Source organism: Pygoscelis adeliae, unplaced genomic scaffold (assembly GCF_000699105.1).
Source record: "Pygoscelis adeliae isolate BGI_AS28 unplaced genomic scaffold, ASM69910v1 Scaffold222, whole genome shotgun sequence".
Taxonomy (NCBI): Eukaryota; Metazoa; Chordata; class Aves; order Sphenisciformes; family Spheniscidae; genus Pygoscelis; species Pygoscelis adeliae.
The window spans coordinates 3,079,713-3,095,943 of record NW_008824309.1 but is presented as its reverse complement, the minus strand read 5'-3'; the positions used below and the strand labels follow the sequence as shown (position 1 = coordinate 3,095,943).

General features: G+C 37.3%; 1 protein-coding gene across 1 annotated transcript in view; it reads right to left on the bottom strand.

Moving 5' to 3' along the window:
- ARHGAP15 (Rho GTPase activating protein 15) overlaps positions 1–16,231 on the bottom strand; it is a 340,420-nt gene that overhangs the window by 125,779 nt on the left and 198,410 nt on the right. The window contains exons 9-10 of the mRNA XM_009318944.1: positions 12,451–12,573; positions 3,253–3,351 (exon numbers count right to left, since the gene is read on the bottom strand). Of these exons, the coding sequence (XP_009317219.1) occupies positions 3,253–3,351; positions 12,451–12,573 (222 nt within the window). The remainder of the gene's footprint in view (positions 1–3,252; positions 3,352–12,450; positions 12,574–16,231) is intronic.

Here is a 16,231-nt window from a genome sequence, read left to right as displayed (position 1 = left end):
CCCGAGCTACATCCGAGGTAGATGTTGATGGCAAAGTAAAAGACTACACAGAAAAAACAAGGAATACATTGTTCCGTGAAAAAGTTTCCCTCCAAGACCCTGAGAAAGTCGAGAGTTAAGAAATGTTAAACATCTTTGAGTAGCCACTGTATTTCTTCAATCTGATCATTGCATGGTTCAGAATTATTCACTTATCTTCACTAGGTCACATCCTATACGTGGGAGTTGTTTTCTATTTAGGACATTGCATTAAATACCAAGAGCGCAATGCTCTTTGCCTGGATACTATTGACTTCAGTGGCGCAGGTCTGTATAGCTAAATACTCGGGACAAGACGTTCATCAAAAATCATGAATGAATAAATAATACAGGAAGAATAAAGAAAAAAAACTGAGCTTGCTTAAAAAAAAAAAAAAAGAATTAATGTGACAATTGCCTTGCAAGTTTACAAGAACGGGCACATTTTTATTGACTCTCATTATTAAACTCCACTACCATCTCTGCAAGATGGCTGAGTAAATCTAGAAAGACCTTCTGCCTCCCAGTCCTATTTCAAGAACTACAAATAGCAAAAGAGGCTGGAAAAATGGAATTCACTCTTGAACAAGTGAATCCTTGTCAGATAGATAAATATGCATTATGGTGTGAGAATTTTTGGACTAAACGTTATAAAGCATCTCTGTCCTGAAATGGTGAATAAGCAAACAGTAGCCTAGAGGATAAATAACCAAAATCTGATCTAAGTTGCAGCAAAATAATTTCAGAATGATTCCTTTGATTTCAATGTAGTTATTAATTTAAAAATAGTGTAACCGAACAGGAAATCTTGCCAACAGTTAATGACACCCTCTACATTTTTAATCTGTGGGAGAACATTACTACAGTTGGCTATTGTATGTAACCTCATCTACACAGGTAAATGTACTAATTAGTACGGTTTATTCAGATCACTGTTAGACCTTCCTTCTGTGCACAGAAATAACATTTTAAAAATAATAATAAAAAACCAAATAGAAAATCAATAGGTAAATAATAATTAAATCCATGTGCTGATAAATAAGAACACAGCTGTTCAGCAAAGTATGAATATTTTGTAAGTAACATTTAGGGTTAGTCTCCTAAGGTCTTTTCTCCTAATAATCCTTTATCTTAAATGGAGCATGCAAGTAACATTTCTGGTACAGTTACAGTATGTAGATGATATATTTTCTAAATAGGAAAAAAAGCTTTTCTACAACAGCCAATATGCCAGCTGTACTGAGTATCTAGGCCATCTTACTAAGACTATGAAAGTAAACATACAGTTTTCATTAAATGTGCCTTTCCCATAATTGGTACATAAGTATTTCCCATGACTCTGCAGTTGAATATCTTGGCTGGAGGCATATCTGGCCATTAAGAGGAGGGCTTCAGATCTGTTGAGTCTCAGCCATGCCGGGAGACTTGGCACCTCCACATACTGCTTCCTAATACCAACCCCGGTATAAAATGTCATCAGAAGCTTGCATAAACATTGGACTTAGCTTCACATAAATTACTGCTGTCCTGAGATAGTTTATGCCAGAACTTAGTAAAAACAACACTTTGAGTAAATAGAATGTGAGTAAATGCAAGAATCTTAATCCAAGAAAATGATAATAGAAAAAAATGTATATCAAACATAAACTCATAAATACAGTGATAAAATGAAATTTTTATCTCATGCCATATGATTAGCTTTTATTTACATATTAGACTAACTAAAAGGGGTAGACTTCTCTAAGTCACAGCAAGTTTGAAGGGAACACAAGAACAATAATGCAATACTACGAAGGATGAACTCCTTTGAAGAAACAGTGGTATTTTCATTTTCTTCCGTGAACTTTTCTCTGATAATCACACAGACAATAAACATCTAATTAGGTTTCTTGGATTTTTCTATTACAGTTCAGCAGTGCAGAGACCTCTGGTCTCACTTCTCCTGGAGGAGTGGTCAGACACCGCAAAACATCTATGAAATATCTAGTGCATCTTTTGGAGAACCTGTGCTAAGTTCGTAACTGAACAGTCAATTAGACATGTTCTGCATGGCGTGGCATTTTTATAATCTAATCTCTGCCTTTCCTTTTCATGTTCTGAATTTCTCCTCACAATTCCTCCTCTATTAATAGTCCCTTCACACATTTCTCCCCTTTCTTTGTCTTTCTTTAGCCAGCTTCCAGCCTTTGTCCAAAAAACCAATGCTACTATCTCCCCCTACTGAACGAACTCCAGTTTGTTAGTCTCCGATTTCCTGCCAATCATTCTGGGAATAATAATATCCCAGTGCTCTCTTTGCTGTATAATTAAAGCATGAATTTCCCAGAGTTTGAAACTCCAGGGTAGTTTTATTGCACCTTTCACTATAAAACCAGGTAACAATGATGGAATTAAAATAGCTTTTTCCTTTGTGGTTAATGGTCTAAGTATCTTTTTATTTTTCATTGGTTCTCTTGTTCTGAGACTCCAGTATATGGCAGTGACAATGGGTTCACCCAGCCTTATTCTGAAAATAAATTTTCTATCTTTTGCAAGATATATGTTTCCCCAGATCCCTGGAACAAGTTGTAAACTTGTAACAGATGGTGATGAAGCCTCACATTTTTATACAATACATTTTAAGATTCTGCATCTACCGCATGTACCTTCCAAAGAAAATGACCTTCAATGAGAGAAGATACACTCTGAAGAAAGGAAGGCAGGCAACGGTGTTAAGCACATCCTTTTATACCAAGACAATCCTTCTTATTAAATTAATCAAAACTTCTAATGAGGATGAATACTCCTTCCAATATTCTTACGATATTATGGCTTTTTAAAATAACTGGAAAAATTAGACACCCACACGCATTAAAAAAAATATGGTCACACTAGAATAACATTTATTTTGGTTGAATACAATTCAGGACTTAGGAGAAAGTATTGGCATTACGCTCACCAGAGACTTCAGAATGAAAGTTACTGACATTTTATTGATGGTTAGCATTTTCTTACCCAGAGAAAGACTAAAACAACAACATGTCAAACAAAATATAAGGAATAATCAGCATGAATGGGTTCTATTAGTGTCTCATCATATAAAGAAAATGAAGATACAGAAGGTGATATAGTTCAGTTCATAACTATATTATAAGTTGAACCGCCTGCCTGCCCTGGCAATTCGAGCAGAGTTACAAGGTTAAAGTTTTGATTACTAATAGAGAAAAAAATAATGTTAAATATTAAGGTACTCACCTCTTCTTTCAACAGCTTTTATACACAGTCTTACAAACTGGGGGACTGTAGATTTCTCATGCTCACAAACCAAGTGTAAATGGGAGCCAAAAATTTGATCTGCATTTAGAAAAAAAGAGGAAAATACATTAAGGCATATTATTAGTAGTGGGAATTTTCTCTCTTCTGAGTTTGCATATTAAAAACTCGGCTATCAGAGATGGACAGACAAAGTTGGAAAGAAATCTTTTTTGAGTCCTAGTGGTCGTTATCTTCTGCCACAACCCCAAATCTCTTAATATCTGTTGCCCGTAGCACTTGGATACTTCCCCCTGGGTTCAAGTTTCAGTTGCCATTTATACCTTGACCTTGACCTTTCTAAGGCTTGGAGGTCTCTGGAGATTGCTTGGACCTACCATAAAAAAGTGAAGGCAATTCTAGAGATACAGGTCCATATCTTGTTGAATCCAAAATCCTGCTTGATATTAACTGATGGTCCAACCTTGAAACTCATATTGCCAGGTAGCCTGTCTCTTCCACGCATACCAAGTTTCACTCTTGTCATAAAGTACCATAAGTGCGCAAAGGCTTCATTACTTTGCATCATTAGGACTTAGTACAACTTCATCTCATCTTTACAGGAGTTTTTTTGTCATCAAATTACCTGTTTAAAAAATGGAAGGTAATAGATGTCTTTTGATGAGGATTGCATATCTTACACCAATTTTAATTTGCGATCTGTGTTGTTTCCTTGATGAATAAGTATTTAACTAAATAATGCTACTTTTTGGGTTTTATAATTTCAAAGTTTTGATCAACGTTGAATGTTGATCTTAAAACATATTTGTACAAGCAGGTTAAATTCCTCAGATTAGTAATTAGCTTCCTCCACCTCATTTCCACTCTATATGTTTGAGAAATTATGAAAAGAGCAATCAGTAATGGGGATGTTGTCAGCTAGAAGCAAAATGAATCAAACAGATGAGAGAAACTACTCAATAGGAGCCAGTTAAATGCTCAAACAATAGGAATGTACTATCATCATTTATCCAAAGAGACAGTCTCCATATAGCATTTCAACAGAGTACTACATTTTGGAAATTGGCATAGAGGCTTTGAAAATTTTTGTATAGCTAGCTGATGGGTGCTAGCACAAGCCTGGGCTCTGCACAGCAAATCCAACAAGCACGCTCCTTTGCAGAACAGCAGGAGCTCCCGCTGTCCTTTACAGCTCCCACGGTACAGGACATTTCCTCCATAACGAGTCCCACCATCTTCCACCATAATCAGTTTGAGTGCTTCTTCCTCCAAGCAGCGCACCTTTTTGTCACCAGCAGGTCAAAAGCCATTTGTTTATTTTCTGCTTTGCAAGGAGCTTCACTTTCCTATCGTTAATCAACACGATTTCTTACTAAGCTCAGATTGCAAGAGCAACTCAATTGCCTTTTCTTCCCTAATACCCCAGAGTAGGGAACAATCAGGGAAACAAGGTGGGTGCACGGGATGGTTTGGACTTCTTGATATGTACCAGCGAAGTTTATTCCAGCACCTCCCAATGCCTGTGATCTGCATTCTGGTAGAGTACATCAAAGCCTGAATTTAAGTTAGTCGGAGTTTCGGCTGCAGAAGGGATGGAGGACTGGGTTCACAGAACTACACCGAAGAAGGTTGTGTGCATGTGCGGCGTTAAGCATTAGCGAACAGTCTGTTACATGTTTTGGGGTTATGTTTCTGACAAAGCACAGTCTGGTTACATTTTCTTCATAAAACATTTATAGCTGCCTTCAGTGGTAATTATATATACAGAGATTTATGATTAAAATGTACTACCACTTCCTCTTTTGACATCTTAATTGTTTTGTAAAATTTTAGCAAAGACCTGTCAAACTCTTTGCATAATATGGAATGGTCTCTAATGTAAATTATGTTAAAAAGAAGTAAAAATGTATCTTTTTTGGTGGACAAAGACACTTGTAAACACTTTCAGAAGCAAAACAGGCAAAGAACTGCACTGTGTTTAGATGGCAATACATGAAGAACTGAAACAAAATTAATGCATGGGTTTTCAGCAGCTTCTCTTCTCTGTTATAACCACTTTATAACCAACTTCCAGGATTATGTTGCAGTTACTCTTTCAATCCCCAGTATAAATGCAGAACACTTGGTATTCCTGGGAGGAAATTTTGAAAAGGCTGGAAACTCTTTTACAATTCTCACCTAGTCCTTTACTTCTTTTCTAAGTGCAGATTCTGTAACTTCAGCAAAATGTTTAACCTCATTTTATATACCTTTCGGTATACGGATATAGTCACATTCTGTATCCTGCAGTTAAGCTTTAAAACTCCTCTTCTTTAGCAAATAGGCACTCAGGATTTTTGTCTTGAATGGAAGGGGCAGCAAATCAGCATTAATAGTTGCTGGGCATCAGAAAAGACTATGGTAAAACAACGACACACAACTGCTTTGGATTTTCTTTTCGCTTTCTAGAAATTCATGAGTATTTATAAGTACATGATCTCATGAGTCATCCAAATACTCTGAATTCTGGGTACTCCTGAACCGCAAACTCCGTGACTCTCTCTAGTCAATTGATTTTTTGCTGGATCTGTTTTTGTACATCAACATGGGAATGGCAGTAGTTACACTGCCATATTTACGCTCTTAGAGGTCACAGGGATAGTTGAGGAAAACTCAGTTAAGATTTGTTTGTGCAGTATTTTGAAAACAAGGAATTATAGGAATGGCAAATTACTAACTTGTGTAAACTAGATTTATGTGTAACTAAGATTAAAATATTATTTTCTTATTCTTTTATAGGTGTGTATATATATTTTAAAATTACTTTAAGGGGAAACTAACCAGGACATTTTTTCAAAAAATAAGAACTACTCCCAAGGGGATAAAAGAAGCAAAAAGACCTTTGTTTGATTTATTTATGATAAGGCCCTTCAAAACTTCATTTTTTATGACTTGAAAAAAAAAGATGTACACAACACTCCTAACCTCCTGTTATGACAGTTTATGTTTCCTATCCAGCTTATTTAACTCAAATGCCTGGGAAATAGACACAATTACCACCTTATGGAATGCTACTTAACTTTAAATGCTCCCCTCTGAATAGAAATCCACTTTATCTTCTCAGAGTTATTCCAGTTTCTCAGGAATTATTTCCTCTATAGGCTCCTGAAATGCTCTTGTTTCATCATTTAAAAATTTAAACTAACAATTGTTCAGAAATATCTTTTATTAGAACAAAGGCAATTCCCATACAGTGGATTCTGTTCACAAGAGCTTGTACAAAGGAGCTGCATACTATGCCCATATACAGCTTTAATCATTCACTCTTTCAGCTGTTATCAATTTAAAACCAATGAAACTCCCACACTGAGTCCATTTGAGCAGTCAATTTTAATATCTTGGGGCATCTGTAGTTATTCTGAATTGGCTGCAAAAGCAGAACTAACAAGTTAAGCTCTAACCATAAGTCTACATCAGGCTGGTAAACCATACATCAAACACGGACAGTTAGTCAATACTGTAGTATGAAAAACCAACAAGCATTTTTAAGAAGAGCAATATATTCATAATATGTTTGGTGGTATGGTTTACATTACACATCCCTGATATCTGCGCATTAAACTTTCTATTTAAGATGGTGGGGTGTGTGACAGCTTTGCACATGGATATAAAATGAGACATCAGAAGAGGAGGGAATGGACATTCACAAGTTGTATAATATAAAATGATGATTACAGCTGCAATGAATTGCTCGTTCTGGTGAGCTTCAAGTTTTCCCTGAGCCTGACAGAGCTACTTTTTTTTGAGTAGCTCTTGCAGGCTGCAGCAAAGCCACTAATTCTGAGCTGCAGAAATCTAGTCTATGGGAGACAATACTTCTGGAAAAGAAACAATTAAAACAAAGTCACTAAAGCCACATCCTCACTGAGAATGTCATTGTTTAACTGTTTTTGGTGCACATGGATGAGATGTGGCCACACTTGGAAAGAACTCATACTTCAGTGTTTTTTATTAAAAAAAAAAAACAGGGGAGGGCATGGCTAATATTCCCATTTCTTGGGGAGAAGCTCAAATTCTGACAGGAGAGGAGAAGGTATAATGGTGTAATGCCCAAGTTTTTAGAAACGTGAATTACATCTATGTAATTCAGTGCTTTCCAGGAGCAGAGTTAACTGTGCTACGTCTGGATTCGAACTGTTGGACTACCAGAGCTTTGTATCAACACCTAAGTTGGTTGTTTTCTTTGTATCTGTTTGAATGTTGGGAGGGGAAAGCGGGAAAGAGAATGAAAAGGCAAAATAAAAGAGGAATACACAGAGAGAGGGACAGAACAGTAGGCACTATAGCAGTGAATTTTTGGAGGGGGAAAGGATGTGGTTGGAAAGGGCCATATTCTGAAAGGTGACTTCTTCTAGCTGCTCAATCTGTAGAGTCAGACATATTAAGCCAGACATTAAAATGATGCTGATCCCAGACTGGGCTCCAAATAATGCCACGACGCTTTTACAATAAGTGGGCCAGGTCCTCAGCTGACTGAAGTCAGCGAGGTTGTCAGTGGAGCTCCCCTGATTTATGCTAGCTGGGAATCTTGCCAGTCCTTTTAACTTGGAGATTTACTATATATCGTTGATCTGTGGTGGTCATCAATTTAAAAAAAAAATTACATTTGTGAACAGTTACTATTAAGTGGCATACGAGTTACCAGATTTGTTTCACATTCTCAGAAAAAGGAAAAATAGAGAGTGCTGCAGACACTGGTCTCTTTTTGAAAATGATGGTGTTTTACTGGGGACAAGAGCTCATTTGAATTTAAAGAGAGTGAGTCTGCTGTAGTCCTCAAAACAGGTCTCCAAAAATGAGATATTTTCAAATTATCTGAATTATTTCTGACCACCTTGTCAAAGGAAAAAAAAATCACTTTGTCCAGTGTTTGGCCATCCACAGGGTTTGGGAAACGTACTTCCAAATGTCCACGTAGTGGTCAGAGAAAGAAAGAAATACCCTTGTGACCCACTGTCCCTGCAAGTCAAAGGAAACATTTCCTAACTTTCCCTAAATTATTATGGGCACCAGATCACTTGCTAAATTCCTGCATAACCCAGAAGAATTACAGAACACATCAAGTAAGTCTTAATCTACTCTTCTGGACTTCTCATGAGCATTACACTCATTAGATTGAACTCCTCCAAGGTCCATTGAGACATATGAGACAATAAAGATGTTTTCCCTTGTCTGGAAAGAAAATGCTTGGTGATCTCTGTGCTGCTATCTGCACAACCACCAACATATGCTGAGCCCTGTTCTATAGGCTATCAAGCCAAATCACAGCTAGTTCCTTTCACTAGCAATTGAGTGGCTTTTATTTTCATCTTGAAACATTTGTAACCATTCCAATTTTTATGCTGGTTTGGTTTTTGCCTTAACTTAACTTAAGAAATAAATTCATTGAAGTTCCTTCAGTGTCTAGCTTTTGGGGAAAAAAAATCCAGCCCTAAAAACCTAGATTAATTTCTTGCCAGCTGCATAGCTGCATTTTCCTCATTTTCCACAGTGACATTTATGTTGTGTTGTTACTCATGCTTTTTTACCATTTACTGAAAGTGTATTTTGTGACAGTCTATTACCAACACAACCACCATAGCTTTAAAATCAGTTTCACAGAAGCTTTTTTTTTCTTGTGTGTGTGGACTAGAAAGGCTCAGAAATCAGGAAGTTAGCAGGCCAATAGCAAGTTGAAGGTTGGCAATTCATTTTGGGTAATATTAAATCATGACAAAGCTCAAACATAAAGATCAAAGTTCAATTATAGACTATAAAGTAGTTTTAAAAGAGAAGATTTATATATTATTTTTCTAGCATATTAGTGCAGATTCTGTAAATTCTGAGAATATTTCAATCCCGAGGAACTGAAGACCCCTGCCCTAGCATATAAATTTGAACACAGTTATTCTCGAAATAACACTGTTAAAATGGCAGACATGGAACATGCCTCTTATTTACTATTTCTAGGTTTGCGTGCATGTGTGGATATATACGAACATAAGTGTGCATATATAGACACATACACGTTATGCAGAAATACTGTATTACACATCATCTCAAAAGCAGTTCAGAATGTTTCTAGACCAAAGATAGTTTGTGTAAGCATGAGTGAGATGGAACGAGAAGGACTGACGATCTTCATTAGAGCTCTCGCTGGAGCATGAAAAGCCCCAATGAATGGAGCCAATGTGCTGTTCCCATTCTGGCTTCTTTTATGCAGAAGACTAGAAAGCAAATGGGACAGCAATGACAAAAATAACTTTTTGTCACGTAAAGCATCAGCGCGTCTTCATTTTCAGATCAACATGCAACTAACATTAACACATTGGTCTGCTACATTCCCTTGTCCGATTATTATCCTCCTACTTCTTATTCTTCTCATTTGTTAACTACCTACTTTACTTACTACATGGATATTTGCTACATTCTGCATAAACAAAGTTTTGTTAAGAGTTAAATGACAATCACATTATTTCTAGATTTTCTGATAACAGTGTTGGCAGAACAAAGTACCCCAGGAGATCAAACTGCTATTTAATTTTGAAGCCTGTATTCCCAAATTTGGTTAATGTGGAGAAATGTGTCGAGTCTTCTGGCCAAGTGTGTACACATCAGTGACTAACAGAGCACAGAACTGTGTTTAAGTGAACTTACCACCTTAAAATGTATTTACTCATGACTATAATTTACGTGTTAAATTTATTGGAGTTTTGGTTCCAATGTGACATACAATGTAAAAAATCAATATAGATTTGAGAGCTTTATAGTGCCCCTGGCAAATATGAATAGCACTTGATGAAAAGTGAAGGTTTTCACAGCACCTACAGTGCCACTGCATTGGAGTAATTAACACCACACGCTTCACAGGTATTTATACCAATTCTTCACTAGCACACAGAACAGCTCTTTGTCAGAAATTCGGTACCGAGATGTCCTGCAAGGCTTTAGACACACTTTTATTACGAGCCCCTATTTTAAGGGATTTACAATTCTGACAGAAGTATTTCCCTATGGGATAAAAGTTAGTATGCATGTTCTCAGAGCTGGAGGAATTTTTTCTTGTAAAAATTGGTTAGCATTTTTTCCCTCAAGAAACGAGCAAATAAATAGTTTTGAGAGGTTTCTGCAACCATTTAAGTACCTTAGAAAAATAAATAGATGCATCTTATAATACAAAATTTGGCAAGCTTTTCATTTTTAATCTGGATGGTTGCATTTTGTGATTTAAAAATATTCTAATGTGAGCCTAAAAATTAACATTTAAAAGTGGTCTCTGTATAAGCACTGCAACTGCATTTTCATAACATTTTAACAGATTAAGGGATAAACTCGGGTGAAGACAATGAAGGAACCTTATCAAATGAGCATTTCACATAGACTTACCGTAGATTGGAATTAAGCCGTGCTAACGAATCCTGCCTCATTTGCATGGCCAAAACCTAATCCTAATGAAACTTCATGGTAGATAACTAACATGTTTTCTTCATGGTAACATTAGTCTGGTAATAAAACTGTGCCGGGTACCAATTCTGAATTACTGTGTCACAAATAGTGCATCTTCGTTATCCTTGGAAGAGTATCCCAGGTAGAACCAAGCTATGTTTATGAATCAAGAGCTTAGTGCAACTGTAGCCAAAACCAAATGCATCTGGCTTTCCTAGAGAGATATATTAGAGGATGGATTTGAGTTATGCTAATGAATCTGGATTTGTTAGCCCGGATCACATCTGATCCCTATGTAACACCGCAGGAGATTCATCAGCCACACTTTATTAAACGAAAAAAAAAACCCCCTTAAATCCAGAAATTAAAAGACTATAAATTACTCCTCTATTACTGTAATAACTGAAACAAACTAATATGATGCATTCAAATCCCACCCTCAACCCACAGAGTACTTCAAAGAGGCAAAACCCTCCAATGTATTGAAATCAGACACTATGAATGTGTAAGGACAGATCCTGAAAGTTTGGTGTGTGAGTGTGCACACCTCGCATATATATACTTATGTATAAATGACAATTTTTTAAAGTTTCTGTGGCAGTTAGAAGCAGAAGCCGATCACTAAGGCACATAATGATTTCATATAACGAAGACTTCCTTACAGTAAGCAACATTGCACTGAACATTTCTGCATATATCTGAAACATAAGAACTTAATTCATAAAATCTTCTCCTCCTCTTCAGACATGGGCCCAGCTGGTGTTTAACTCTTGTGGCTGCTATAGCTTTTGCTGGCTGGGGTCAATCTCTTGGCTCAGGACAGACAAGTTTAATATGGACTAGCAACACCCCTTGCCACTTTTGACACACCACTGGAAAACTCACACTCCAGAGATTGACAGGGGCTGTTGGCAAAATGCCTCTTTCTAGTCAATTTGCATGTGCAGTTGTGGGTTTCACACATAATAATTTGGGAGTGCGTAAATTTTTAAAGCATCATTCCAGACAATATTTGAAAACATGGCTTTGCTTGTTTATTAGTGGTCAGAATGCTACCGCCTTCAAGTTAACTACCGGCTTCTTAGCAAAACGCTTACTCCTTGGATAAACTAAGAAACACGTTTTATCGAAGAAACAATTTTTTAAGGATATGTGAAAGTGATGGCTGACCAACTTATCAAGAAATTGGAGTAGGAAAAAAATCACAGATTCAAAGCATTTATTGTTCATTGGTACATATTTTAAATTGTTAAAAAATTATTTTGTTGGCAAGTTAGAAAAATAATGAGAGAAGACAGCAGAAAGTATTCCAGCCTACCTCAGAAAACAAATTAGACAGCACAGCATCTGAAGTTCCTATTTTGGATTCTAAAATATAAAACTATATCAACATTCTTTTCTTAAAAAGAAATGGAGTTGTGCAGCACGTCGATTTGCAACGTGCATGGTGAGTGCCTGTGTTAAATGGAGGGGCTTCTACCACATGCACACCAAAGCAGAAAAATTGAAGTAGTAGTCAGATAGCACAGAGATAGATGTAACCATATGTTGATTTTTTCTTTACAGTTCAGCAGTGTAAGTTTTATGAGTTTTACAGCAAGAAAACCATATCTAAGAAGTATTTATCCAGTGCACTTATTCATTTAACTGAGAATGAAAAATTAATTTGTGAATTTTTACTTTTTACTCCAAAAGAATATATAAGACCAAACACACCTTTAATAAGTCCCTTTTCTTGCAATGTTTTCAAGGAGGGTCTTCGGGAGATGAACTTCTTTAACCTGCTTTTAACTCGGTTTCTGTCGTTTGTGTCAGAGGCACTGTAGTTCAGCCTGAAAACTAAAGAAAATCAAAAGAAAAAGTTTCAGTGAAACAGTATTTTTAAACCAATAGTAGTTTGCTGAAATATCCTTCGAAAATAATGGCCGTAGCCACCCTAGTAAAATCATGCGGTAGGTCAGCAGTGTAGCTGCTTGGATAGTACAAAACATCTGATTAATACTTTTGTGAATAAACATGATGAGTTCACTCTGCTGGTTATTCACAGAGTTGTATTATTTATTGCCCATAAGTATTTGGATGGTGACCAGTTTACTCATGAAATGTTCACAAATCCCACAAGTTTCACATGGATGATTTTTCAACTAAAACTCTGGACTCAAAGTGTGCTATGCACTATTAGCTGTATACTACTTGTTATGAGAAAGGATGGATGGTTACACCACTAGTGAAGGACTGAATCCTCTTGCCAAGATGGATTAAGCGTTATATATATATTTAATGCAGTTATAGAAAACATGGCTATATGCCATGAAATGTGTGCAAGATGCATTAATTTATGGAAAGAAAAGTATTCCTGTCCTAATGATTATATTTTATTAAATTTAGGCATTTACCAAACTGAGAAACATTTTGAGCTCAATTTATTCCTGCTCTGCGTCAAAAAGACATAGAAGCCAGCTGCAGAAAATCCCCTGGAGGAAGTTTCAAAGGCATCCATTTAACTTTTTTTTCTGCTGAGGTGCTTACAGGGCACCATCACAGCTATCAAAATAGGCAGTATTAGTAGGAAGGAGAAACTCAACACGCGAGGCTGGATGCTACAGAAGCAGCAGTGATGCCATGGGAAGACTTTCTCCAAAGGTTTCCCTGAACATGCAGATTTTTGAAGTTTTCTAACAAATCACCTGAGCCCCACCACCCTTGAATAACCCTTATCCTGTGTCCTGCGTGCTCTCACCCTGCCCATTCCCCCAGATGCTGAGCAGGAAAATGGGACAGCCGGAGCTCTATAGCCTTCCCTGGCAAGGACCTCCGGCTGAGAGAGGGACGGCTTCTGCTTTTTGAGGAAAGAATAGCTTTCCATCTTCTCTTGAAAACAAACAAATAAATAAATAAATCCACCAAAACAGTATTCTCCACAAGTTGAACTTGCAGAAGTTGGTCTATTGTCCCTCTGACGAAATTTCTAAATAGTACCCTGGATAGTTTAGCTGCCGTTACAGAGATGCTCCCCAATCTCCCCATCCAGACTGAATCTCCCCTGTAATGCAGTGATCTGCACATAGGGAAACCAAGGAAAGAGAGAGAGAGCAAAAAGAAAATTATCATCAATATTATTGGGCTATTTTGTAGCAAGAAGTTTTGCATAAGTTATAAACAGCACCAGAATATTTAAAGGTGCACAATTATAAAACAATGGCAAGCTAAAATAACTGGTTAAGCAACAGTAACAACCCTGGAATATTGTGGTTTACATTACAAATCTGATTTTAACAGCCAAACTTATAAAATGGTTTATGCTTTGCTGTTGTCAAGGGAGAAAAACTTGCCAAATTGTTCATTTTAAGTAAATAGAACATAGCCAATTAAGGAAAGCAATATTTAAACACATGCCTATGATGATCAGAGCATAGTTTGCTTCTGATTTCACTACTGATTTTAACAGAAGAGTGCTCCATTTTCCCACAGCACTAAAATGACCCCACACATACTTCCACAAACTAGTAATCACACAGGACAAATAAAAGGACACTTTACTGGAAAATACACAGCTTGGTACAATAATCCATCACTTATGAAAAATAGAATTCACATTTTTTAATGGTAACATTCTTGGAGTGATGTATCATAGAATATAAAGATTAGCATTCAATTGATGGTTGGTGCTTTTTTAACATTATAGTGGAGGACTTTTTGTTCGAAATTGAGCAATCCTTGGCAGGGACAAGCTAAAATTCCAAGTCACTTGGCTGTGCTATAAAAAGAACAACAAATGGATGTTTCTAATTCTGCATCTTAATGGTACTTTGAAACAGCGAAGTGAATTGTATTTAGTTTGGGGACTCTCTTGTTGCTTAGGGTCATTCTGTCCATAGCAATTCATATTTAGGTTTGCTTTTTCCTGACTTACAGTGAAGCTTCCCCAGTGCAAATGATGCAGGAGTGAAAACATCTCTTAAGTCACTTAAGATGCCTGCCACATTTCCCATTCTGCGGTACTCTGAAGTGTTTTATGCCCACTTGAACTACATGCTTAGCTCTAAGTATACACCAGATTTGTTAAGATATTTTAACTGAAGTGAAGGTGGTCATACTGTGAATGGTAGGACAGGGGATCTATGACTTGACAGCAGGGTAAAGATCCTTCTGTTTAGAAAGATGCATTAACCCGGCTGGACGTTTTATATCTGAAACAGCAATTATGGTGTTAAAACTACATCTAGAGGTAGGAATAATTATTGTCATGGACACTTTTGTATGTTCTACGTTGAACTGTATAGCGCATAGCTAAAAACAGCAGCAAAGCTAATTTTGATGAATTTCTTATTTTATTCTGTTAAACATGTGTGAGTCACCAGAGGGAAACTCCAAGCCTCCCAGAAATTCAAGGGTTTAGATAGCATGTTCCAAAACCAAGCTTAGCCAGAAATATTCTTGTTGGGATCTCATTTAGAAATATTCCTTCTCTTGCCAAACCATTCTTCTCGCGATATCCCCGCATTAAAATGATGTTGCTATTATATTTGGAAATACAAAGAGGACCAAATATTACTTCCAAGAGGGAAAAAAAAAAAAGTAGTTATAAAACTCAAAAGCCACAATAAATATTTTTTGGAGTACCTTCCTTTTTAAATTTCAGGTTCTGGATTTGGCCAGAAGAATCCTCTATGAAAGAGAGCTGGCAAATGTCAAACAACATAAAAAAGTGGAAAGCAATACCATACAGAAGTAAAATAGGACATTTAAGGATCTAAGTATAAAATAATAGGAAATAAAATCTACTGCTTGTTCTACTGCATGTTCCCTGGCATAAACTGCATAGGCGTGCCATTTGATTCATTGTACTGAATAAACCTAATCCTTTATTGGATGCAAGGGGAAACAGTGACAAAGGATGAGGAAAAGGCTGAGGTACTTAATGCCTTTTTTGCCTCAGTCTTTAATAGTAAGACCCGTTGTTCTCCAGGTACCCAGCCCCCTGAGCTGGAAGACAGGGACGGGGAGCAGAATGAAGCCCCCATAATCCAAGGGGAAATGGTTAGCGACCTGCTCCACCACTTAGACACACACAAGTCTATGGGGCCAGATGGGATCCACCCAAGGGTACTGAGGGAGCTGGCGGAAGTGCTCACCAAGCCACCTTCCATCATTTATCAGCAATCCTGGCTGACGGGAGGTCCCAGTTGACTGGAGGTTAGCAAATGTGACGCCCATCTACAAGAAGGGCCAGAAGGAGGAACCCGGGAAGCACTTTTGCCTCGGTGCCAGCGAAGGTTATGGAGCAGATCATCTTGAATGCCATCACGCAGCACGTACAGGACAACCAGGTAATCAGGCCCATTCAGCATGGGTTTATGAAAGGCAAGTCCTGCTTGACTAACCTGATCTCCTTCTATGACCAGGTGACCTGCCTAGTGGATGAGGGAAAGGCTGTGGATGTGGTCTACCTGGACTTTAGTAAAGCCTTTGACACGGTTTTCCACAGCATTCTCCT